Genomic DNA, 26,422 nt, shown 5'->3' with positions numbered 1-26,422 from the left:
CTGTTGAGTGTGGTTAACTGCTAATTAAACTGCTAATAGTTGTTGCCAAAAGTATGAAACAGAATCTCTACTAGCAGAGAGCATGATAGGATGGTTAATGTTGTGTTTCCTCCCACAATTGTTGGAGAAAGGAACCACTGAAAATTAATGTCTGAATCAAACTTTAGACACAGTATCTATTGTGTTAGAGAAGACAGGGAGCACTCAGCTGGTATGAAATGGCTGACAGAACATAAATGCTTGAAGGACAGGAGATCATTGTATGGATTAGCAAACCTATAACATTTTACTCTTTAGCAAATTTTTAAAAAATCATATTTTTAAAAAGTTGGATCATAATGCTGAAGTTGGAAAAAGCTAAATGATTTTATAGCTAGATCTATTCTATTCTATTTAAACTATTCCATTCCATATCATCCTTCTGTTATCTTCTTTAAACAGGGTATATGTAATTTACATATGCATTTTTTTGAGTTTTTAGTTTTGTAAAAGGTTGCTTTCTAAAGATTTTCCTTTTCTTCTTTTTCTTTATCTCCCCTTATTTGGCATAATATAATTTTATATAATTTTATATAATATTATATATTTTATATAATTTTATATAATATTATAATATATATTCTTCTTTTTGTCTTTGCTGTTTTTCCCATTCTATATAGGTTTTTAAAAAATAAAATAAACTCCTTTTTCAAAGTACAGTATATTGTATTTTATATACTCTATACATTATATAGTTGTATTACCATTTAATTTATGTATAATATTGTAAAAAGATTAAAATTTAAAATATTAAATATGTACAAATATTTCTACATATTTCTCTAAATATAAACATTTTGTATGCATTTTACATGTTTTTTCAAGTACTTTTTACTTAAACAATGCACAAACTTCTCAAGCATATTATGTATTGAGATACGTTTTATCTAATACATAGTTTTCTACTCATTTTTAAAGTGGAGAAGAGATAAGAGTCAGAGAAAAAATTGAATTATAAATTCAGTAGGAAAAACGAGTTCAGGAAAAACTCTCACTCTCATTTTATTGAGGATATTGTTATACTAATTTTTGGTGATATTTCTAGAGATCACTTTATGTTTACTTAGAATTTGGGAGGTTATCAAAATGGGCAAGGCTGGGTGTACATATCTAACTCCTTTGGTGAAACTGAATATATGCAATAAGTGAAAATTGGTATTTATGACTGTTTTGCTTCACTCCATGTACTTACTCTCCAATTATCAGTGTTCTTTGTTTCTTTTCTGTCTTTAAGAACATTTGATTATAATCACAAGGCTTTACTCTTAGATTTTGATGGCGATGATGACTTTTCCTTCTCTTTTTTATGCCTCAGCCTTAGGGTAATAATTTCTAGAGCAAGATATAGGTAAAAGTTACAATATTTAACAGAAAAAAGTATAACATTACTAAAAATAGAAGAGGAACAAAATTAACAGCAAAGGTAAAATATAACTTAAGAGGGGCTTTTCTTTGTGTTGGAAAAATAACAAATGTTGATTGAAAGAATTTATAAGTGCCTCCGGGCAGCTAACAATAACTCTGGGAGCCTTGTAATATTTGATATTTGGTTGGCCTCTCTATGGAAAACATAAGATGCCTGTAAATGAAAACTCATTTGGTCACCCTGGTAAGAGTCCAAGAAGATAACTATAACATTTATGCCAGTTCATTTGAACACTGGCAAGGAATTACATCCAAGATAGAGAAGTGAGCACGGTAAATTATCTAGAGAATGGAATAGCTTTCTTTTAGAAAAAACAAAATCTGCAGTGGTATAAACTACGTTCTGCTGCTGAAGCAGGGAATAATTTCTATATGTTAACTTATTTTACAATGCATATATGATTTATTTTTGCCTAAATCATAGTATTGAGAAGAATAATTTAATGCTAGAAGAATGCTTTAAGAAATAGCCATGATAGGCAGACAGGAGAAAACATATTTGAAATGAAAGACAATTTTTCCCCCGATGCCAAAGTTAATCCTATATAAAAAATACTGTTTCCATAGATACCAATCTGTGATACAATTTTGCAGTATAGTAGATAATCTCAGAGTATCAAGAAATATAGTAAATGTTCATTTTCTCCTCCTTATTACATTGCTTTTTAAAATTGTAATTTTCCGTTTGTAGCTTTCAAGCTGATCAAGTTCTGTTTTGGAATGTGTATTTGATAGTAGATAATCAATGAGAAACTGATCAGAAAAAAAAAGAGTCCAAATGTTTTGAGATAAATATGGCAATATTTAAATATGGGCTTCTGCTGCTTAATTTGTTCTTTGGTAAAAGTCAAGGGATATTAGAAACAACAACAACAACCAGATATCAGGCTGATTTTAACAAAATGTATTTATATACTCCATTCTTTCATGTTTGCTCCATTTTGTCTATTTGAAGAAAAAAACACCAGATATCAGGCTGATTTTAGCAAAGTATATTTATATACTCCATTCTTTCATGTTTGCTCCATTTTGTCTATTTGAAAAAATAAAACTTCATTGAAATAAAGTAATAATTATAAAAATACAAAGCAGCAACTTTTAAACAATCTTGTTAACACACTAGAAAAAAGTGAATTTTCAAGCCCTTCTAATAATGCAATTTATAATCACAAATTTGGTTAAAATAATTTTTTTATATTGAAACTAGAACCTGGTAATCTTCCCTTTAGTTTTGTAATTTTAGTGCCATAATAAAGAAGATTCTGCTTCTTCAGGGCACAAATCATGGTGGAATAATTCAGAGCTTCTCCAAATTGATCAGAGAACATAGGTAAACATATTTCAAAATGGTTCCAATCCTATATTTTTTTTTAATATACTGAATATATTCCTGAGATATTTATATTACAGCAACTTTTAAATCTGGGTTTGTCAAATACAAGGCAAATGGGCCATAAACCTGGTTCTCAAATACAAGACAAAACCTCACACTTCCTTTTTTATAATACCTTGTTAAGACATCTCTTTTTTTGTAAAAGATGATAAAATATTTAGCCCTGTTAAACTTTCAACCAATATAAAATGCTTACTCTGTATGCTGTTCTAATGAATCAGCATGAAGGAAATGCTATTACTTTTTTCAGTCTTTTTTATCCTTTTCTAACTTTTTGCTTTAACATGTATTTTAATATCCTAAAACTTTGCTCAACAGAATAACAGAGTTGGAAGGGATTTTGGAAGACTACTAGTCTAGTTTAAGTAGAGTCCTTGGTCATTACGTTATGTCTGCATGTTTCTTAAAACTGTCCTTGATTGAAATGATTGTTCAGCATGATTTATTAATTCTTGCAATAACTGATTTGACTTTTACTAGTAAAAGTAGTAGCCACTGTAAAATGCCGTAGATTTCTAATTTTTGTTCAGTAAAATCCCATGTCAATTCTTTTAGTAGATTTATCTGTGAAGGAAACATTATCTCATTAGTGTCCTTCAATTGTCATAGAAATCGATAGGAAATCATTTATTTAAAAGGAATGTAATGGAATGTACCCAGCTCCAATGTGGGTTTATGAAGTAAATGGCAGCATATTAAGCACACTGGCAGGCATAGAGTTATTAATCTTTTTTTCATACCCACTGATTTCCTAGGTGAAATTAGGTGACTCTCTGGCCAGCATAATGATGGGAAACGGTAGATACTCAAATGACATACATATAATTTTAATAAAGAATGAAAGAGACTTGTGGGAGTACATTAAATTGAGTAATAATTTATTATGTAAAGACCTCTATGCATTTACTCATTTTTTCTGGAAGAATTGACTCTTCCTCTAAAGTATGATTTGGGGGGAAGCAAAAATTCAAATATTCATATAAATAATATATTGTATTTGAGGACTAGCTGAATAAAATAATTGTTTAAACATTACTTCATCCGATTCATAATCTTTTAATTTTCTAGTATATATTTTTGTGTGTTTTGAAAGTCAGAGCAACTGAAGAATACTGTGTGTATGTTTGTAGAAAAAGAGAGTGAAAGACAGTGCATACACATGCTTTGTATGTCCTATAGGAATGCCCTGCAATTATTTCCAATCACAATTAACCTGATTAGAATAATGGACAGGAAGTGTCCCTCTGTAGCTAATGCAGTTTGGCATCAGCTGACTGAAATCCTTTGATAATTTCTGCACAGATGGCTGGGCTGAAAGCAGCACTATTTTAATTATTATTTTCATGGTCTCTCAATAGGCCAAAACCTCAACACCGACAACAGACCTCCCCATTAAGGTGGACGGAGCCAACATCAACATCACAGCTGCCATTTATGACGAGATCCAACAGGAGATGAAAAGGGCCAAAGTGTCTCAGGCTCTGTTCGCCAAAGTAGCTGCCAACAAAAGTCAGGTGAGTAGGGGATTCTCTTTTAAGAGCAGGAATAACTTTGAGGTCGACACATTCCTTCTATAGATAAAAATATACCTATACAATCTTTTCTTATTTGTGCTTTGTTCCAGAATAATTTCTTTCTATGGATTTAAATAGACTGAATAGCTAAAACACATGGATCCTGTTTAAAAAAGCAAAAAAATAAATAAATCCAAAACTTTAAAATGAGGACTTCTGAATAATGGTGTTTTTATATGTTTGATAGAGACCTTAAAGAGTTATAATCACTATTTCTTGGTTTTCAGTGTTTTTTCTTTCAGTAAAAAGATGAAATGGAGCAATAATAAAACATAGAAAGTGAGGGTCACATACTGATTTTAACAGAAATATTGTGAATCTACACATTAATAATGTTGGTTTGATTATAAAATATATCAGGACCTTTCTTATGTTCTTTTTCTTCTAACAGTTCATGTTTTCTGATACACCCCTTGCTTTTAGTTTTGCCTAAGGCTTAATATTCACAGAAAAGAAAAAAAAATGAGTGCAATATGAAATACATAAAAGGAAAATGCCATGGACCCCTTTTATACACTGTTAAAAGAATAAAAATCTCACGTACCACATGGCAAAATATAATGAGAGCTGGAACTGTTAAACGAATAAAGCTGTTAAAAGCATAATGCCACTTGGCACAACTACTGTGCATTTAACGGTTTTCCACTGTGTAATAAATGACATATGTGATAAAAGTGCAGTAAAATAAAAACTGCACAATTGATTTTGCAAACGTGCCTTTCTGCCTCTTCTTTTTGCAATTTTTTCACACACAAACACATATACACTTAAGACAAGATAGTTTTTAATAAAGACTATTTAGCACAAACTGAATTACCAGGCTCTTTTTGAGGTTTGGCTGGAAAATGCCTGGGATCTTGCTGTCACTGAAAATAATTTGGGTATCTCAACAACTTCAATTAGTGCCAGTTGAATACTGAAATTCCAGAGGAATCACCCATGAGTTATTCTCTTTAACTAGAATATTTTAATTGTTCTTGATCTGAAAAAGAAAACATGCAACATGTAGAAGCAATAGAGAGAATTTAAAAAATGAGCAGAAAGGTTGATCAAATGTGTGAAAATAAAATTTGCCGTGGTTAACTCTTTTGATATATTGCAGTAACTGCAACGTTTGGTTTATGTTAGGAATAGGAAATGTATTCAGCTTCGATAACCACATCAAAACCTAATATTATGAGCTTGGAGTTTCTGTTTGCATATCAAGCTCATTTATGAATATGTTTTCAAACTATTCTTGGTTGCCATGGTATCATTATTTTATAATATTGAGTTGTGGGGAAGCTAGGGCAAAATTTGAGAACTGTTGATGCTTTTAATGTTTATAGCCTAAGTGTCAAGATCCATTTACTTATTTAGAGTTTAAAGCCTAAAAAACATCTCAGAGACCTACTTTGTATGAATCTCTGGAAAATTAGTAACCACCATTTAGACCTGTTTAAAAATATCTTGCTACCACAAGTATTCTAATTAAATTATTATTGAAATCCAACTCTTCAAATAATACTATTGCTAGATCATATATGACTTACATAGTGTAATACTTTGCTTCCAGCTATGTGCAGCTCTAGGCCTCTGGAGAAACTCACAAATGGAGTGTGATATTACCAATATCAAGTGATTATCTATACTCTTCAGACTGGTATCTTGAGTAATTTATTCAGAACAGTAAGAAAGCACAGGCATTCATTACATGAAAAGTTCTGCTGACTGCTTGAAGTCTCATTTTGATAGGCCGCTGTTCATGAAAGAAATCTTTGCACAGAACGTGGTATAAAAGTGACAGGTTTATGATTTGGAAAATTGTTATTTCTATTTCTACTTTAGAAAACTGTTAGTACCAAATTAAAGTCATATATTGCATAAAACCTTTCTCTAGAATCCAAGATTTTAGATTCAAATTCAAATGTAATCCAGTTTACCATCATCCAATACTAGTCAAGAAAAGACTCATTCTAAATAATTCTCTGGCAATGATGTTAGAGATAGGAAGCAAAACATTAAAAGGGGCCCTGAATGTTTCAAATTATATTAAAAACTATAAATGATCGCACTTAAGTTTGAGATATAAGTAGCTGTTTCAGAAGGGTGATCTCAAAATTGGCAATTCGTAGAATAGACACAATAGGCAGATGTTATACCCTAACAGGCATATTCAGGAGGAGTTAATTACAATAATCAAAAAAAATTTTGATAGTTCTAAATCTGAAATGAGGATAACTAGAATAAAGGAAACATTATGCTGAACAGTTTAAAAAATTAAGGGAGGTTGCAAGTTGTGTGAAATAGTAAGAATCAGTAACTGCTTGCTTCTGGAGAACAATTGAATTCATCTTTATTGATTTGTGTGATTCACTTATAAAGGAAAAGGTAATTCTTTAGGAGAAAATTCTGGTCTGGCAAATTGAAAGGTTTTTTTGCAATGATTTACTCATAAAAAGGATACACGAAGAGAAACACACTCCATTCAGTTTTCCCATATGGTCAACATTTCTAATAACAACTTTGAGCCAGGGATTCTGAATAATATCTGAGAAAAATAAAGACCATCTGAAAAGATGTGAAGAGAGCCAGTGCATTTGAGCTTCTTCTCAACACCAAACATAGGACTCATTGATGCTGAGCCACATGTATCCTGGTCTGTACAACTCCATAGATATAGGCTACCATTTTTACTTGGGATCACATTTGGAATTTAATAATACATAGGATTTTCTTTACCATCTTTGAAGTCGCAATTTGTAGCAAAGGCATTGCTACAAATACCATGACTACAAAGTGGTGTTTATTTTGGAGCATGCCATGAAGAATTATAGAATTACTTCCCTGCCCTTTTAAATGAAGATCTGTATATTATGGAAAGTGGAAACTATGGCTTAAATATACTAGAAGTACATGCTTTGTGTATTGACAAACATGTTAATTTAAATAGTAATATATGTCATTATCAATATTATAAACATGATTTAAAATGTTTGTTTACTTTTAGCTTTATTCTCTTCTCGCCCCACTTCCCCATTTTAAGAAAAAAGGCACAAAATTTTCTTAAAGGAAGCACACACTATACTTTTTCTTTCTCTTTTTTCTTTCTCTTTTTACTAAGCTTTGTGTAAAAATTAATTTATTAAGTTTTACTATGATCATGTGATAATTCTTGTAAAAGAAATCTTTAATTAGAATAAATGGTTCAAGTAAAAACTTGAAGGAATAGTTTAGCAGAACTAACAAATAAATTTCCACAAGTATTAAAGTTCAGCATACTGCAATTGAAAAGTAATCATTGTAAACTATAGAGATCAGACATACTTGTCAAGATTCCATGCATGTCAGAATTCAGTATTACAGTACAGCCACTCTTTTATCCATTCTACTTTCTTCACTTTTTTTTTTAATCAGCAGGAGCTTTATTTTAATAGAGATGCACTGGATTTGTAAAAAGATGAGCTCTATGAGTGAGTTACCAGTTCATACTTCTACCTGGCTAATTTCATGCTGCTGTAGATTTCCAAGCTGAACATTTCTTTTAGAAGCCTTTGCTTTGAGTACAATTAGCAAATAATTTTCTGTGGCTAATTTGACTAATAGCAGATTCCCAGTCTCTTAAGACATCTATCACACATTATAATTTTTCTCACAGATGCTGACATTTTTCTGCACTGAAGATGTGGGTGAGGAAATATCCTTTAACATATATTTTGAGTACAGTTATTTTGAATCATTCTCACTATAATCTCTTAATTTGCCTTCTCACATATTTGCTGGAATGTTTCTGTCAATGCAGAAACATTCAAATCCTTCAAAAATTATAAACATCAAATTAAAATTAAATACTCAAGATATATATTTCCATACAATAGTGACAAGTAACCAGCAGTGCATCATTATGGATTACTATTAATTTTTGTTTAAAATGAACCACTTTCAGCTTCTTAGTATGTTGGAAATTACAAAAGTAAAACCTAGAAAATTCTAGTCTCTGCGTGCTTTCCAATATCAAGTTTAAATTTCTTCTTTTTTGCATTAATTTGTCATTCTCAAAAAAATGGTAATTTACATTACGAATGTATAAATATATTGATATTCTCAAGGAAGTTGTAGTTTGTGATTCAATTGATATTGGTATACAACAGGTGTTGCAGATGTCTGTTCAGCCATTACTCCTTAATCAAAAACTGTTTTAAGCCCTTTACGTGGCAAAAGCTTTGAGTCTATCAAAAGCTTTACGGAACAATCTCTGTATATGAGACAAACAGGTTTTGAATTTTTAGTGATGCACACACCAACCTGGTATTTCTGGGAAAAAAATACTTTTCTAAAAAAAAATACAGTAGATATCCATGATAAGTAGGGAGCATAAATGCTATATTTGATACAGGGAAAAAACAGTATTTATGCTCCCTATCTATTGAAATACTTTCCCAACATAGGAATGGTATTCAACATATAAATTCCTCAGCAGTACTTGCCTCATCTTATGCTTCTCTGATTTTCTATATTTTTGTTATGTCTTACATAATGCTACTGAAGAATAATAGTCTTATGGATGCTTTTCTTGGCATGCACCAGACTTAAAATAAGCGCCCCATAACATCTTCACTCTTGGCATTATATTTTTAGAAAGTATTCTAATTTTATCTTAAACATACTGATGGATTCTTGAAGAGATAGTGTCCAGGGATATGTGAAAGAGAATGCCTGCACTGCATTCTCTCTTATTTTCATTATAAAAGAGACATTTCTAGTCATCAATTTCCTGCACCGTTTTAAAATTAAAAATTTGGGCTTGAACCTGGATAGGAGAAGTTAGGAATGGGATAATTTCTTCCCTTTATCTACTATTGAAAAATTCTGGTACAGTGAAGTAGCACCAGGTTTTAAAGAACTTTTCAAAATTCTTTCAGCCACCTTTTTCATTTTCTAGCTTGTTTTAAATCTACGTATTTTTATTCCCAATGCAGATAATATGGGCTGGGGGGAAAAGGATGGATATTAACCAGGTAGTTCTTAGTATCAGTTTTATCTCAATACTTTTATCTATGCAAAATTTTGTGTCAAGCATTTTAAACACAGAAGTCAGTTTTAGAATTTTCTGTTTCCCTTTGCTATAACCTCCCTGAATAAATCACACAACTACTTGAGGTTTTTTCAAACATAAAAACTTTCTGCCCTACTTAATGTTCACAGAAATAAAGAACCTTAAAACAAATTACCAGCTTGCAACATCATACGGTATTTAGCATCTCAACACTATTTATTTACTTCTGACCTTTTGTATGCCAGCTGTTCTCATGGATGGAGTAGCGCCTTCTTAGAAAATAAAAATGGTAGTTGGGTAATGCAGTACATGAAGTTGTATGCATCCCCCCCCTTGATAAAAAAAGAGACCAAGTTAACCTGCAGTGATGGAAAGTGCGCTAAGGAATTAAAGAGTGACAGACAACAATCTCATCAATATCTTATTGGGCAAATGAGTATTTGTGACTAGCCACACCTTAATGTCAGAGAACTGTCCTTAACAGCACTTTTATATATGAAGTCACAGTTTGTTCTCAGAAATTAAAACATATGCACTGGTCCTAAAACATGTTCCCTACCTTTGTAATATTGTGTTTCTCCAGTTGTACATACAAAATACTGATTTTTCCCCTTGAGTAAGGCATGGTATAGTGCACAGCCAAAAAAGATTAAGGAAAAACACCTAATGATTCACACAAGAAGAACCAACAAAAAAAGCAGAAAACCTAGGTCTATTTTGCACCATGTAGTTGACACAATTACAATAGGAAATCTTTCATAAATTTATAATGGAATTGTAAACTAGATAAAGTTTGTGTAAAGATATCCTTTGACTTCTCTTTGGATTCTATAAATCTGTGTGAACACACAAATTATACATGGAGAACCATATCATTCCTTATACTCAGAAAATGAGTGTCCAGATGGACCTTATTTGTACCAGAATGAATAAGGCTATATTTCAGTGCTTGGGTTTAACAAAAATATCTATTCTCTTCACATGGGACATCTTGCGAAGCTTCTAAACATATGAGCTCTTTCAGTAACAACTTAAATATTTTGACTTCAGTTTTTAATGACTACTGCTGACCTAAATATTACAAAGTTTATAGTTAAAAAATATGATATATAATGTTCATTTCTTTTCTCATCTGCCTTCGTTTACTTCTAGGAGGTTCCCAATCCACCATGTTTTGAGTACTTGTGCTTATTAAGCAGGAAAATTGGAAGATTAACAAATGAATGCTATATTTTACTGTCAGATACATTTGATTAGGAGTCACAGTTCTTATAAAATATGACAGGAAAGCTTAATTGCCCAAGTTTTTAAATATAAGAAAGTGAGATTCTCTGGGGATATTGACAAAATTGTGTACAAAAAAATTACAAGCTGAGTTTTTGCTCGTAACTGTACAAGCAACATGACTTTTATTTATGTATTTTCTGTACTTCTTAAATAGAAATGTTTCCATAAGTTACAGAAACAGATTTTACTATTTGCTTAATTTTATTTTAATAGATAATCTGGTATCAGCATTATTAACCGAGAACTTTCAGGCAGTATATACAGTGCATTAGATTAAAACTGATTGAATTTGGTAGATATTAGGATTACTACACCCAATCTAACGTATTTTCTGATTGCATGGACAACATTTTCTTTCCATGAATTTTCTATCCTATCTTAATCAATTTATTGTTGCAACTACTGGTCAGAATACAAGCAGGATATACGAAGCAATACTGATTTAAAATAGAGCTTCAGTATTTAACTTATTAACTATAATATATATAAAAAAGATACCAAAATTAATCAGAAATCAGACTTGAAAATTTTTTAAATGATTTTTAGATTTCAGTTTTAAAATTTTGATTTAGAAGGTACATTCTCCTCTTCCCACTCATGGCAGTATCTTTTGTATTGCTGCTGTTTTGAACCAACATGCCATTATAGACACAATTGTGTATGAGGAAATTCTACTGAGCTCAGTGAGATTCATTTCTACATACAATTTCCTGCACCATTTTAAAATTAAAAATCTGGGATTGAACCTGGACCGGAGTAGTTTAATTTACATTAGTAAAGGAATGGGGTAACTCCTTCCCTTTATTTACTACTGAAAAATTCTGGTACAGTGAAGTAGCACCAGGTTTTAAAGAACTTTTAAAAATTCTTTCAGCCATCTTTTTCAATTTCTAGCTTGTTTTTAATCTACTTTTATTTCCAATACAAATAATATGAGCTGGGGGGGGGATGGATATTAGCCTGGTAGTCTTTAGTATCAGTCTTATCTCAATACTTTTATCTATGCAAAATTTAGTATCATCATTTTTTTAAACAGAAGTCAGTTTTGGAATTTTCAGTTTCTCTTTGCTATAACCTCCCTGAATAAATCACACAACTACTTGAGGTTTTTTTAAACATAAAAAGGAGTTTATTTATTAATAATTCATGAGTTCTCATCGAACATGCACGAAGCAACGGTGCTATTCAATAGAGAATACTGTCATCATCTGTCACTGTTTTATTTGACATTTACACTTTTTTTTTGCAACATACTGAAAAACTTTCTCAGATAGCACAGTAAGATTATTTCAATAATAATAAAAAACATTGCAGTGCACATTAAACTTCCCTCTTGATATAATTTCTTGGTATGGAATTGTGTGTCTTGGTTAGTGGTTCCATTATATGTTTTCAATAGTAGCCTCTCCTGGCACTTGAAACCTTTTTGGCTGATAAATATATGATCCTGAATGGGTGGTTGTTAAACTATTTGAATAAATAAGTTAAGAGCTTAAGTGAAAGATAGATTTGTTGAAGAAAAATATCCTAATAGCTTGTGAAAAAGAAGGTAGATAATAGCTTTTTCTGAAAGAAGTTGATATAAATGAATTGCCATTGTTGATGCCAAATAAATATTTAGGGAGGGAGTGCTACAGTGGTATAAAATTGGAAGCATGAAGAGGGCATTTAGCACAATAACAATTTAGAGTTAAGAGGGTTTAAGCAATTTCTTGCTAATATTAGGCTTATGAAAATCTTTCTGCTCTGTAGGTTAGTTATCATTTATAAAAATTGCAGAACCAGCTGATACATTCATAAGCTAATTATTGTAGCAGCTGGGTGTACATGGTGCAATATGTCTGAGGCTATGAAGTATCACTGATTTTTTGGGTCCTGCTGTGATTTGTGTACATGCATGCCCAGGCTGTAGAAGACTAGATCCCTTAATCTGATCAGTCAAGCACAGAGTTTCTGAGAAAACTGGATTTCTCTTTCCCTAAATAACAAGAACGGGCTTCACCTTCAGAATGAAGCTTTGCTAAATATGCCATTAGCGTATTTCCACTGGGGAATCAAGTCATTTTCTGGTGTCCTAAGGATGGGACCTTTGCCTGCTAACTTCCTGTGCCAGAAATTAATTTGGTTTGCTCGTGTCTTGCATGCATGGTCACATGGCAGTCTAGTTCATTCCTTAATAGTTTCATGGTCAGGACCTTGCAAGGTGCCAGGCAAATTGAACATGATGCTGCCTAAAGTATAATGACAGAGAGCACACCATCCATAATGAGACCTTAGTGTCAAGCTAAGTGCTGGTAATGAGTGCAGATTATAGGAGTAGTTATCAATCAAATACAGCTGAGTGTTGCATGAAACATTCCAAGATCATAAGGAAGAGGAGAGATGTAATCTGTCACATCTCTCTTTTCAAGCTAAACATTCTGAAAAGGCAACAGCAACCTCAGGCCAGAAGATCTCAAGATCACTCAGAAGATAGACTTGGAGCCGTTGTAGGATTTTTCTTAGCCTTTGTAAAAATATGAAAAAAAGCAAAAACGGAAACCAAGTCTGAGGACTCAGTTTTCCAAGGGAATGTGTTGAAGCCATACTTGTTCAAATAGTTTGTATGTATTCAAGTAAAAAGTAAAAAGAATGCAGGAAGAAGTACTCCCCCCTTCCATGTTCTATTTTACATTTCAAAAAAAAAGAATCCTTTGTATAGAAGGACCCCTGAGAAAACACTTTAGAGCTGAGAGTTTTAAAGGTCTGTTTGCTTGTTGCTTTATTATTAAAGAGACATGGGATTTTCTGTGAGGAGAAGAGAATATGGGAGTCAACCATCACCTGATTCTGTGGTTAGTCATGTACCATACAGAATAGTAAATGCAGATATTTATTCCAAGTAAATGATTAGATATCTTCTTTTTATTTCCCACCACTCCTAGCTTATTGCAAGAAAAGATCAGGTCTGCACAACTGTGGCCTCTCACTTGTAAAAACAAGGCAGTGTTGTGTTACAGATTAGTTTATAAATCCCCCGTGGCTTCACAGTTCAGTGCCTACAGCTGCTGCAGATGGGCCTGGCTTTTTGTCTCTTCACTGTGCTGCAGCCGGCAGTTGAAGGAGAAAATGGAATGATCAGGTTATTAACATGTAGGCCGTGAGGAAGAGGCTGCACAATGAGAACAGCTGGTATGGCTGTCTTGGCTGATGCAGCGGAGATAATCAAATCTTGCTTTTCTTTCTTCTTTTTTTGGAGAGGGAGGTAAAGGCAGAAGATGCAGTGGAGAGTTAGGCAAATCATCACATGATATTATGCAGTTGTTAATATTACATTTAAAAATATAAAAAACTAATACAAACTTTTAAGAACTAAAAGAATAAAAGGAAGAAATAGAAAGTACAGGAAAAAAGGAAGTAAAATAGAAAAGAAATAAAAATATAAAAATATAGTGCACCAGCGTGCCTACCGTCCCTGACCTAATATTCCTTTTTACTTACTCTTTTCATGTATTCAAATTATGTTTATACTTTTACCTGTTATCTTATATATGCTTGACAAATAAGCTTATGATTATGATTATGATAAAGAAAAGAAATATATGAAGAAGTGACTTCTCTCTTCATCACAATGTATAAACAATTTTAGTAATTTATCACATTCTCTTAAAGTACAACAAATTATCTCTTTCTTTCCATATCTCAAATCTTATCTTTAAAAAAATCCTTGATGTCTCCTGGTTCAGTACTGGTCAGCAAAAAGTCTATTAAGGGTTATCAGAAATAACAACATATATATTTTAACCTTGATCAAATAAACAGCCTTTATATTCCTTCTTTTTATTACATTATTAGTCAACATCGTATTTTAAAATATTTGAAGATAGAGCTTGTATGGGTTCCATGTTTGTTTGTTTTATGCTATTGCTAAAATGCTAGCTGAATTCCGTGTCTCATCCTTGTGCCCTGCCAAGTTGTTACATTTCTTTAACTAATTTAAGCTATTTTTATCCCAGGTTTTAGCAGGTCTGGATAACATGATTAGGTATTAGAACTATTAGTCAAAGCCTGATAATAGGTACATCTTCCCAATTTACTGCATATTTAAGAATGGGGAGGGAATTTAAAAGCAAGAGATTTTGTAAGTGAGGCTGGAAGGATGGATCTGGAGGAACTTTGAAGCTGAAGGGAAGTTTTCTTCCCAATGGAGAACCTTCATCTGCCAGAGTGTCAGGATTATACACACTCACACACACATACATACACATATCTTAGTACCAGTGTGGGCATAGGTTGATAGCTCATTAATATACTGTAATATTAAAGGAAGATACATTATTGTGAATGTGAAGAAAAAATAAATAAATAAAACAGCCCTAACAATAAGGAGGATCTATGGTATCTGGTAATTAGTAGTAAGGTATACTGGTTTTTTGCCCCCATTCCCATTGTTCAAAGTCTTCCTACCTTGGTTCCAAATTCTGTTATATTAGCATGTATCTTTGCTTTCACAATTACTGTAAAAATTATGAGAGTTCCCCTTCTCCCATCTCAGAATACTAAAATTAGTTACATACATTGTAGTAAACGATCTGGAAAAAGCTGTTTTTCAGTAGCAGTCAAAGCTACTATTGAATTACTATATTACTGCTTAACAATGCATGTGCACTGATATATTTATTTATTTACTTACTTTCTTTGCAGGGTTGGCTGTGTGAGTTGTTACGTTGGAAAGAAAACCCAAGCCCCGAAAATCGAACACTTTGGGAAAATCTGTGCACCATTCGGCGATTCCTGAATCTTCCCCAACATGAGAGGGATCTCATCTATGAAGAAGAATCTCGGCATCATCACAGCGAACGTATGCAGCATGTTGTCCAACTTACTCCTGAGCCTGTACAGGTCAGTGCTTTGGTTATCCAATTTAAATGTTTGTTTTGCTCTATTTTATGTATTTCAATTGATTTCTATTCTATCTGTCACCTGGGAACTCAAGATAGCCAACATAATATTCTTTTCTTCAGTTTCCCCCCTCAACAACAAATGTAGTTTAATCTAATGATGTAGATAGAACTGAAGGAGGTGATTGATCTGAAATTATTCAGTAGGTTTTCATAGCTGAGCCTGGATCTAAGCTTGAATTTACCTTCTTTTTGGTCTAAACTTCTATTTGGTGCATCATATTCCACACTACGTTCTGAAATAATTAAGTATTAGAATAAAGAATGTGTTGAGAAAGAACTCTAAAACCAATAAAAATATAATAAAACCAGAAATATTTTTAAAACCAGAGAAATTGTTTCCATATCCTAGATTTAATTTCACATGTTATTAAAAATTGTATAACAATTTTAGTTCAGAGAAAAATTATCAGCCTTCAGTGTATGTAGCCTCCAATTGTAGCTGAAGCCATGTTTAGAGATAGAGTCTGTTTAGCGGCTGACCTGGATAATTTAGTCCACTTGGAAATCTCTTTAAATGCACAGTGTTTCTGCATTTTGTCATGGTTTCTTGTGTTGCTTTTGCAAAATGATATTCTTGTATTTGTTAGCCGTTACAGAGTCTTGAATAAATACATTTTTATTGATTGATGAAATATGAAGAAAAGGATCTAGAATGAGTTTGTAGAATTTTGGACATTCTCCAACAACGTTGTCACAGTACATATATTTTTTATATAATGGTACTCTTGCATCAATCAATATGTACTGACTTTAAATATTGTAAGTGGTGCATATGTATTAAAAGGGTTGAATAGATATCTATATATTGTTCAATAAAATATGTCTCCCATCCTTTTTCTAATCTAATATTTTTAAGTAGTATTCTTAAATGAATTCATTAAGCAAAACGTATTTAAGACTATATAGATGGATGTTTTTGTGATTTCCTATCATCTCTCTCCCTCCCTCCTCCCTCCCTCCCTCCCTCTCTCTCTCTCTCTCTCACAACAATAAATTAAAATATAGGTGTAACCATGATATCTAGACTGTAATTGCACTGCAACATGAATAATGCCTGTCAAACATGATCTTCCATTATCTTATTTGGAGATGATCCAGAAGACTATTAATAACTATTTGATAACATAATGATAGCTTAAAATAATAAAAATAAAATGCCTGATCTTGCAACATTTCAAGTGATAAGTAATAATCTTATCTTTGCCTCATTTGCAACCGAATCCTAATTCTATTCTTCAATTGCATTCTCAGTGAATGATAAATTTAAATTAGTACATTACATGGAGTGATATTAAATATAATTAAATTTTATTAGCTTAACCAAAATTAATAACCAAATCTAATTGTGAAAAAAATATTTAATCTGAATATATCAGGGTTAGCCAAATAATTATTACTCCCCTTATTGTTTTATTTTGTATATTGTAAACTAAATGGGATAAATTATTCCAACTTGCGTAAAAAAGATAAAAGTGTTGAAATAAATATACTGTATTTTATCTTCTAGATTTTATCATAGAAATAAACGGTTTTCAAACTTTAAAACTACAACCTTGTTAGTTAATAAATTCCTGGACCCTCTGATTAAAAGGCAAAACTCTAGTGATAGAAAAATGACTGTGTTTGAGTGAACCTCTTTTTTTAAACCCTCTGTTTTACATAAAACCCGAACACATTCTCATAAATCCTAGAGTTCCTCAGAACACATTTTAAAAAATCCTGATATTAATAACTTGGTGTGTTGGTAAAGGTCTGACCTAGAAACATGGAGACTCTTGAGTCTAGATGATTAGGGAACTGGATGCTACAGCATATAAAGAACGGTTGTAGGAATTGGGTATGCCTACTTCAATGAAAAGAAGAACTAGGGGTGACATAATTGCAGTATTCCAATATTTAAGGTGCTGCCACAAAGAAGAGGGGATCAACCGAGTCTCTAAAGCTCCTGAGGACAGGACAAGAAGGAATGGATGGAAACTAATCAAGGAGAGAACCAACTTAGAACTAAGGAGAAATTTCCTGACAGTTAGAACAATTAATCAGTGAAACAATTTGCCTTTAGAAGTTGTAGGCGCTCCATCACTGGAGTTTTTAAAGAAGAGATTGGACAACCATTTCTTTGAAATGGTATAGGGTTTTCTCTTGAGCAGGGTGTTGGACTAGAAGACCTCCAAGGTCCCTTCCAACTGTATTGTTCTGTTATGTTCTTGGCTTGGCATGCTGGTTGTGATGATGTAACATGGGAGCACTGCAATGGCCACAAGTTCGAATGGTTGCTGAACAAATGGTTAGTCAGCAAGGACTGTCCGTCCACACATGTGTGCATGTACATACACACTCACACCAACACACACAGTACTGTACTGTCCCAAAAACTATTAAGGAAGAGAGAAGGGAATGCTCTGCCCAGAGTCACTTGCTTGTGACATGAGTCGTTCTGTAAGTTAGATAAAGATTGCTGAGCACATTGTAAGCCGCCCTGAGTCTTCGGAGAAGGGCGGCATATAAATCAAATTTAAAATATATATATATATATATGTATGTTGAGAGGGAAAAATTTATCACTGACTAGAAAGTTTCATTTTGTTGAGACTTGGTGACTGTCGAGTGTTGGTATGATTAAACCAGATACATTTTATAGTGAAAGGGCTATTTTGAAAAGCTCATGAAATCTCCGGTTCCATTTTTTGTTGAACTATTGACCTGAATGTCCTAGGAAGGGGAGAAAAAGCTGTAAGTGACATGCAGTCCTATTTTGTGGATCCCTACTTACAAATTATAGCTCTAACATTCAGTGGCCAAATGGCAAATTATGGTAGTGTCATTTTTCTATTTAAAAGAAAAGAAAATAGCATTGCTAAATTTTTTAATATTTCCCAAATCTTGCAAAAATATAGAAAAGTGGCTCAACATTTTAGTCTTTTCCCCCCCCCCAAATAATCACATTGAATTATTGCTATGATCTTTGGGATCATTGACATTAGAAAAAAATAATTAAAAGGATACAGCCTCTTCCTATCATAAAAATAGTTACCACAATTTTGTTGTATATTAATTTATTACAAGATTAATAACAAAGAAGGAAAAATCTTGTTCTCAAATGTATTATCATTATCTATTGCTTTTTAAACTTTTTATTTTAAGAAAAGAAAATTAATTGTATGCATAAATTAGCCAAATAGAGCAGTGAAAGTGAGAAATTTTTCTGCAAAATTGGGGTTTCTATTGATGTCTGTTCAAATACTTTGGCCACCTAATGAGAAGGAAGGACTCACTGGAGAAGAACCTAATGCTGGGAAAGATTGAGGGCAAAAGAAGAAGGGGACGACAGAGAATGAGGTGGCTGGATGGAGTCCCTGAACCATCAGTAGGCGTGAGCTTAAATGGACTCCAGAGGATGGTAGAGGACAGGAAGGCCTGGAGGAACATTGTCCATGTGGTCGCGATGGGTCAGACATGACTTTGCAACAACAACAACAACAACAAATTAATGTCTGCATTTCCTTGTATAATACTATTTTAAATGAGGAAATAGAGATATCCAGTTTTGCAAAAAAAATTCTCACCAATATTTTATATTGGAAGTTAATGGAAAATATTAGGGCATATACATACAGAATAGAAATTACCATTAAACATGAATCATAGCTATTTCCCTTTCAAAATGGTATTAGTATAAAACCTTAAGATACATTCAGATACTGTAATATAACTAAATTCATTTAAAGATGAAAGTGAATTGTGCAATTTTTGTAACATACTGAATGCATGGTAGACTTTTGCTAAAGAATGCAAATACTTTAAATAATGTAATTGTATTGGTTGCCTGCAAAGTACAATACAATATTGTTTGACTAAGGAAAACTGTATTGACAATCTTGAGTGATGTTAGCTAAAACTGTACGTGCTTTTCTGTGTAATGTGGTAGAATCTATTTGCACAATACACAATATGAATTTGAGTGGATATGCTGAGTCAGTAAATATGTGCTAAACCAACATCCTCTGTATATCTCATAACCTCATTATACTTATTCTTTGTCTTTCATCACAACATTTTGTTTGATAGTCTCTTCTGAAACAAAGTTCTTACTGATTTCTATTTTAGTCCACTGGCCTGTGCAACCCTATGTCTCACATTCTTTTCTCAATTCTGTTAATCAATTAGAAGAGCAACAAAAACTGCTAAAATTGCATGTACAATATTCTTAACAAAGTGGTCAGATAATCTCTGTAATAATGTCATTCTCAGAAATTCTAAATATTTGATTTTGCAATAATTGTTTTAAATTCCCCAATTGTTATGTCAGAAAGTTTATTTTAGAAACTTTTTAAAAAATAGAAATATCCTGCTACATTAATGGGTTGCATTTCTGATCCATACTTATACTTTATTTTGTTCTTTTAAAAATTATTCCGTGATGAATAATAATAGTACAAAAACGCTCAGCAATAAGATGTTAATAAAAATAAATAAAATCAGTAAAATAATTGCAGAGAGAGAGAAAATAGAGTCACATGCACATTTCGAATAATGAAGCAATTATTGTATTTGTATGAGAATGTGTATTAGTGTGCATATCTATTAGCACTGCACTTCTCTTAATAGGGTATGCCTACTGCCAACCAAAATTAGCTCAGTTGGTCATACAGAATTAATTTCCAGGATTCCTCCAAAAGAACAAATTATCTAGATTTACTTAAGTCTGGTTTCAGAGCTGAGTTTGTAAGTGAGACAACTATTTTATCAGTAATTTACATCAGTGTATTTTTTTCCTTCATATTATTCATTTCTTCAATATTATTTAATATCTACATGAAACTAGTAAGAAAAGTTAATCTAGGATTTGGGACTTTTCTTATCAGTATACATGTGACATGTAGTTTGATCTCACTTATTACAAGAATATATGATAATCTTCTGAATCTATGCCTGAAGGCAATACTGGACTGGATGAGGGCTAATAAATTGAGAAGTCAAGCAAAATCCTGGATTCCCAGGAGTCAGATTCTGGAGTTACAATTCTACCTGTTTGGGGTAAACTAGCTCTTCCCCTCTGAGAAACCGAATAATTTGGGATTACTTTTGCTGCTTTTTCCTTAGGTGGTAGCTAATAGTGCTACCTTCATTGGTGTCCCTCTACTGTTGTTCCTTAGACCATAGTGTTCCATCTGGCCATAGTGACACATATATTAGCTATTATTAGTTAGGAGTACTGCAGTGTATTGTGTTTGGCATCACTTTTGTAAAGTTTTCAAAATCTGAAACTGATCCAAATTGGTCCAAACTGTCAATATCACGTTGTATGTCCCCTGTAAGAAAGACATACATTGGTTACATACATTGTTTCAAGATACAATTCAATCCAACCATGGAATTATCTCCACAAAATGATTGGTTTGGGGGATATCCACTAGCATTAGTAACTTTACAACAGTTAACACCAGCAAGAGTGGGAGTAAACTCACCTATTTTGGTAAGTCAGAAGTGGAAGACTAAAGCTAGAATTTATCTCTAGTGTACTGAAAGGCAGGAGAACTCTGCAGGTATGAAAGAAACCAATTCTTGTATAAAAAGGAACTCCAAATCAGATCCAAATGTTACTCTATAATAGTCCTGGTGGTGTAGTGTTAAACTGCAGTATTGTAAGCAAACTCTATCCACAGCATGAAGTTCGATCCTGACTGAGCTCAAGAGCCTTCCATCTTTCCAAGGTCACTAAAATGAGGACCCAGATTGTAGGAAGCAATATGCAAATGCTTACATTGTGAACTGCCCAGAGAGTGCTGAAAAGCACTATGAAGTGTTATATAAGCTTAAAAGCTATTATTATTGTTAAAGCTGTCTGGACAAGGCTGAAGCTTTTACACAAGTGCCAAATAAGGAGACTCATAGGTCAGAAAGTGCCCCATTAGTTACTGGGACAGATTTTTCAACTTTCATGAATACATCTGGAAATGATAATGTGGCCAGACAAAATCTGCAAGGAAGTCTGAACTTCTCTTTCAAGGACATATAGTCAGAAGGAACAGATTCAGTATACTTATATGAAACATAACCTGAGGCATTGTGAAAATTGACATGGAAAAAAATATTCCCAAATTTTCAAAGAGAAAAAGACCTGAGTGGCTTTCAGGCAAGCTATGATGAGTAAAGAAAGTCAGAAGATTAAAGCTTTGGGCAACAAAGAAGACACAAGATTAATATACAGAGAGACTTCCTGTACCAGGCAAAGAAGACTGTCATTGTTTCTAAAACAACTGAATATGGAAAACACTATGGTTTATAGAGTAGAGGAAAAGAACAGGATGCATATTGTCTCCATATCTGTTGAACTTATATAGAAAATGTAAGACTGGTAAGAGATAAGCTGGAATCAGAATACCAATAATAATTTGAAGATATCCAGATGAAACCACTTGGTTAGTCAAAAGTGAAGATTTAGCATAATAATCACACAATTGAAAAGTTAAAAAAAACATGTTAATACAATATTTAATGTTTATGTTGCTTAATGTCAGTATGATTACTGAATTTACCAGTTGATCACAAAAAAATGAAAATGGTCAATATTTGTTTTCCTGAATTAAAAAAAACCATAAGAATTATTTGCTTTCTTGGATTCAAGAATGAGAATGATCAGTTGCTGAAGAGAAATAAAAAAGAGATTATTCCTAAGGAAGAAGGCAATTAGAAAATTACAAAGGATATTTCTATGACAAAAAGGAGAAATTATAATTGAAACTATTGGTTTTCAGACAAATTCATTATCAGGCTAGATAACATCAGCAATATAGGCAGACCATGGGGAAGTAGAGTTTGCCTGCTGTTTATATGTGGTAGCTTGCCTACTAGCTTTGATTGGGGTATATTTTCTTTTTTGATTGCTTTCTGAGTGGAGGATTGTTTCTTCATTGGTCTTGTTTATATGGTGCTCATTCCTTCTTATCTGCATTTTGTTTAATAGGTGTGTGATGAAGAATGATGTGATTAATTCTGTTTGCCTCTTTCTTCCATTCAAAAGAGAGGTCAAAAAAGGTTCTAGTCTAATCTCAAGTACAGAAGTTCACTGAGTGACTCTGGACCAATCAACCCCATCTATGTCACAGGATTGTTATTGTGAGGAAAAATAGGAGGAAAATAGGAAGGAGGGACTTTGAATAAAAGGTGGGATATGAATTTAACAAAAAAGAAAAATAATAAATGTTTAATTTAACTTTCCTCCCAGGAGCATTGTGAGGATAAAGTGTGGTGATTCCAATGTCTTTCACCTCTTTGAACAGTTTAGGCAATATTCTAAAGATTACAGAATTTGTCTTACATTTTTGTAATCTCCTAGAAATATATGGTTTATGTTGGATAGGTTGAGGCATGGGTGCAAAATATTTTAAGCTAGTCTATGAGAAGGGATAGGAGGGAAACAGCTGTAAGATCTTGCCATATTAGCATGTATAATATGTATCAGTTTGCAAACAGATTTTTACAGAGAAGACTTCTGACAATTATCTGACATTTACAGATGAGTCTGTATGATCCAGAGTAAAACATCTAAAATTAAACCCAAAATTCATTCATTTCTCTTTTTTTTCCAAATGAATTGATACATTGTGTAAATGCCTGAGCTTCCAGGTATATCATGCAATGGACACAGTGTCTTCAAATACAATATTTAAATTCATGATGTTACTATTTTCCAAGCTACCCAAATTTGCCCTTGAGAACCAAAGTATTACAGAAATCCCAGCATGCTCTGTTTGTATTACAATTTATAAAACAGTTTTAGAATATACTGTGCAGGAAACTATTACATAGTTAAAACCTGGGGGAGGGAGGGAGGGAACTAGGCAACAGAATAAATTGCTAATTAAAGGCAGAGCTGACAGTTATACATTTAGCTTAATATTGTCTAATATTTTCCAGTGTGTATGACTCATTCTTGAGAGTTAGAGAGATACAAATGCCCTCTTTCTTGAAGAATATCCTGTTATAAGTTCTATATTGCCTAACCTGATCCCTACCTTAAAAAAAATTAGATGCCTTCTCAAATACTGTTAATGTACCTTCCCCCACTGTGTCAAATATTGATTATAGTGTAGTGTATTTTTGTATTTAATAGGCTGGGATAGTTTAAATTTTTTGAGAGTGAATTTATTAAGCCTCAAAAGTTTATAGTAATTTTAATACAGGAGATGCGTAAAATCAAATATAACTCTCAAACAAAATAATTGTCTTTTTGCTACAATTGAATTGCCAGATTTTGCAATTTGTTGCTTCACTATAGAGAAATATGTGCTTATGTGGTTCACATTTAATGAATGTTTCCAGGCAAGAAATATTTTGTCATTTTTGAAATTGTTCCATATTTTCTGTTTTCTCTTACAGAGTTCACATGCAGTTTCTGTGAGAGCTTTATGATATATTTAAATAAAACTCTGTGAAAGTTTTATGATAAATTTTCAATAATATTATTTTTCTCCAATTAGAGATATTGAGTGCAGAACCTATCATATTAAAGTTTATACCAGATACTATTAACCAATTCAAATGAAACAACATTGCCATAAGATTGTTTTATTCTTTTATTTATTTATTTATTGGTTCGATTTATATGCCGCTCTTCTCCGGAGACTCAGGGCGGCTTACAATGTGTTAAGCAATAGCCTTCATACTTTTGTATATACCTGCTTAGTAGGGCTTTCGCCCCCCCCCCAAGCAGTGTTCTTTTTTATACAAAGTCATCTTATTACCCCCACAATCCGGGTCCTCATTTTACCTACCTCGAAAGGATGGAAGGCTGAGTCAACCTTGAGCTTGGTGAGATTTGAACTTGCAGTAATTGTAGGCAGCTGGTGCTACTTTACAGCACTTTAGTCTGCTGCGCCACCAAGGCTCTTTATTCACTTAGTGAAGTGATACGTGAATTAAAGTGATACTATGAATTAAAGACAGAGAAAGTAGCTTAGAAAAATTGCATTTTCTCTTAAGGTTCCCCAAGTTTCCTCACGTGCTTTATTAGAATTTCCTCAAACTCTTCCTAGTGGATTTAATATATATCAGAGGGTTTACAAATGTCACCTTTCACACCAAAGAGCATTCAAGGAAAGTAAATACAGAATTTATACATATAGTTTTCCTTTTGTACTTTTTAGAAATACAGCCCTAAGCATTATGACTTGAGGTATGGATAAGACCACAATTTAATTTTCACTATAAAGTTAAAATTCATAATATTTCTTAATATATAGTTTAAGAAAAATATATTTAGACAGGAATATTTTACAATAAAGTAAGTTTTATTTAACTTAAAACTGTAACTTATTTGGTTTCAGTTTCTCAACATCCATAGTCATTCATTTTTAGAAAACTACTGGAAGCAAAAGTTGTACAGAATCAACGTGTCCAAACATAAATGAAGTAGCAGGTTTAAACAAGAAAAGCAAATATTTGCAAATATTTGAATCCTACTTTATTTCTGAATGAGTCATAGCAGAATGAAAAAATAGAGGCTGAATTATATAGCTCTAGTACAGGTTAATCGTACATTTTCTGGATGTCCCAAGGGAGATGGGGAAAATCTCCCTTGGGAGATTTGTAAAGCACGAAGTGGTAAAAGTTTTTGCGATTAAGGTAATAATTATTTTACTATGTTAGTAGTTAATGGTGTTTTTGTAAGTGTACATTTTATATAAAATCAGACTTCTTAATTTTTCTTAATTAGCATGGTTTTAGTGCCTTAATAATTCAATAACATATTGGAATAGTTATTTATAATTGCTAGTGGAAGTTTATTGCTTTCTTTTAAAAGTATAAAACAGGAAAAGTACAATTTTTCCAGATTTCGTTTTAATAAAACATGATTTTAAAATGCTAGATCTTTTTAACAGCTATATTTTTATTGAATAACACTATTTTTCTCTCCAATATGTCAATGGAAAAAACTCCAAACTAATTGGAGTTGCTTCTTAATTGACGTGTACAATAAAAGTTTTTGGAGAAAGAGGGCATTTTACTTTGTGAAACAGAATTTTAAAATTTCTGCATTTTCTCTTTGGCATATGTTATCCCTTGAAAAAAATATTCCTCAGGATGTTTTTCAATAGGATAGCATTCTGCTTTGAATTTAGAATTAATTTTGATTTTGACCCTCAAGATTGTAATCTAAAATTTCAGTTGTCATTCACTGTGTTTTTCAAAAGCATAATCTTGAGCACTTATTCCTTTTCTATTTCCTCACAGATAGAAATTGCATACTACAGTCATGTCTGAAATGGGCTATATGTTATGAGAGAGTTGTTTCTGTTTGTTTAGGCTTTTTATGCAGGTAGTATATTAAACATGAAAGTCAGGTTGCGGTAGTGGTTAAGGCATTATGCTGGAAACTGGGAATTCTAGTTCCATTTAAAGCTCAAACTGATCTGGGGAACCTTGGGCCGGTCATTTTCTTGCAACCCTAGGAAGTAGGCAAGGGCAAACCACTTCTGGGGGAAAAACTTGCAAAGAAAATTGCAAGGACTTTTCCACGGAATCTTGGACCTAATTGAATGGAGCAAAAAAATAAATAAATAAATGTGTACAGAGCAGAGAATACATTGTTCAGTGATAAACTTTGAACTTTTTTTTAATTTGATTTATATGCCGCCCTTCTCCGAAGACTCAGGGCGGCTTACAATGTGCTCAGCAATAGCCTTCATCCTTTTGTATATTTATACAAAGTCAGCTTATTGCC

The 26,422-nt window shown here is 32.6% G+C and overlaps 1 protein-coding gene across 2 annotated transcripts in view; it reads left to right on the top strand.

Annotated features, from left to right (window-relative positions):
• SATB2 (SATB homeobox 2) overlaps positions 1 to 26,422 on the top strand; it is a 155,343-nt gene that overhangs the window by 111,081 nt on the left and 17,840 nt on the right. For both annotated transcript variants that reach the window (XM_034430184.2, XM_034430176.2), the window contains 2 exons: positions 4,216 to 4,371; positions 15,437 to 15,634. In XM_034430184.2, coding sequence (XP_034286075.1) covers positions 4,216 to 4,371; positions 15,437 to 15,634 — 354 coding nt within the window. The remainder of the gene's footprint in view (positions 1 to 4,215; positions 4,372 to 15,436; positions 15,635 to 26,422) is intronic.

Source organism: Pantherophis guttatus, chromosome 1 (assembly GCF_059756535.1).
Source record: "Pantherophis guttatus breed Tessera chromosome 1, ASM5975653v1, whole genome shotgun sequence".
Taxonomy (NCBI): domain Eukaryota; kingdom Metazoa; phylum Chordata; class Lepidosauria; order Squamata; family Colubridae; genus Pantherophis; species Pantherophis guttatus.
Note: the sequence above shows the minus strand (reverse complement) of the source record. Positions and strands in the feature narration are given on the sequence as shown.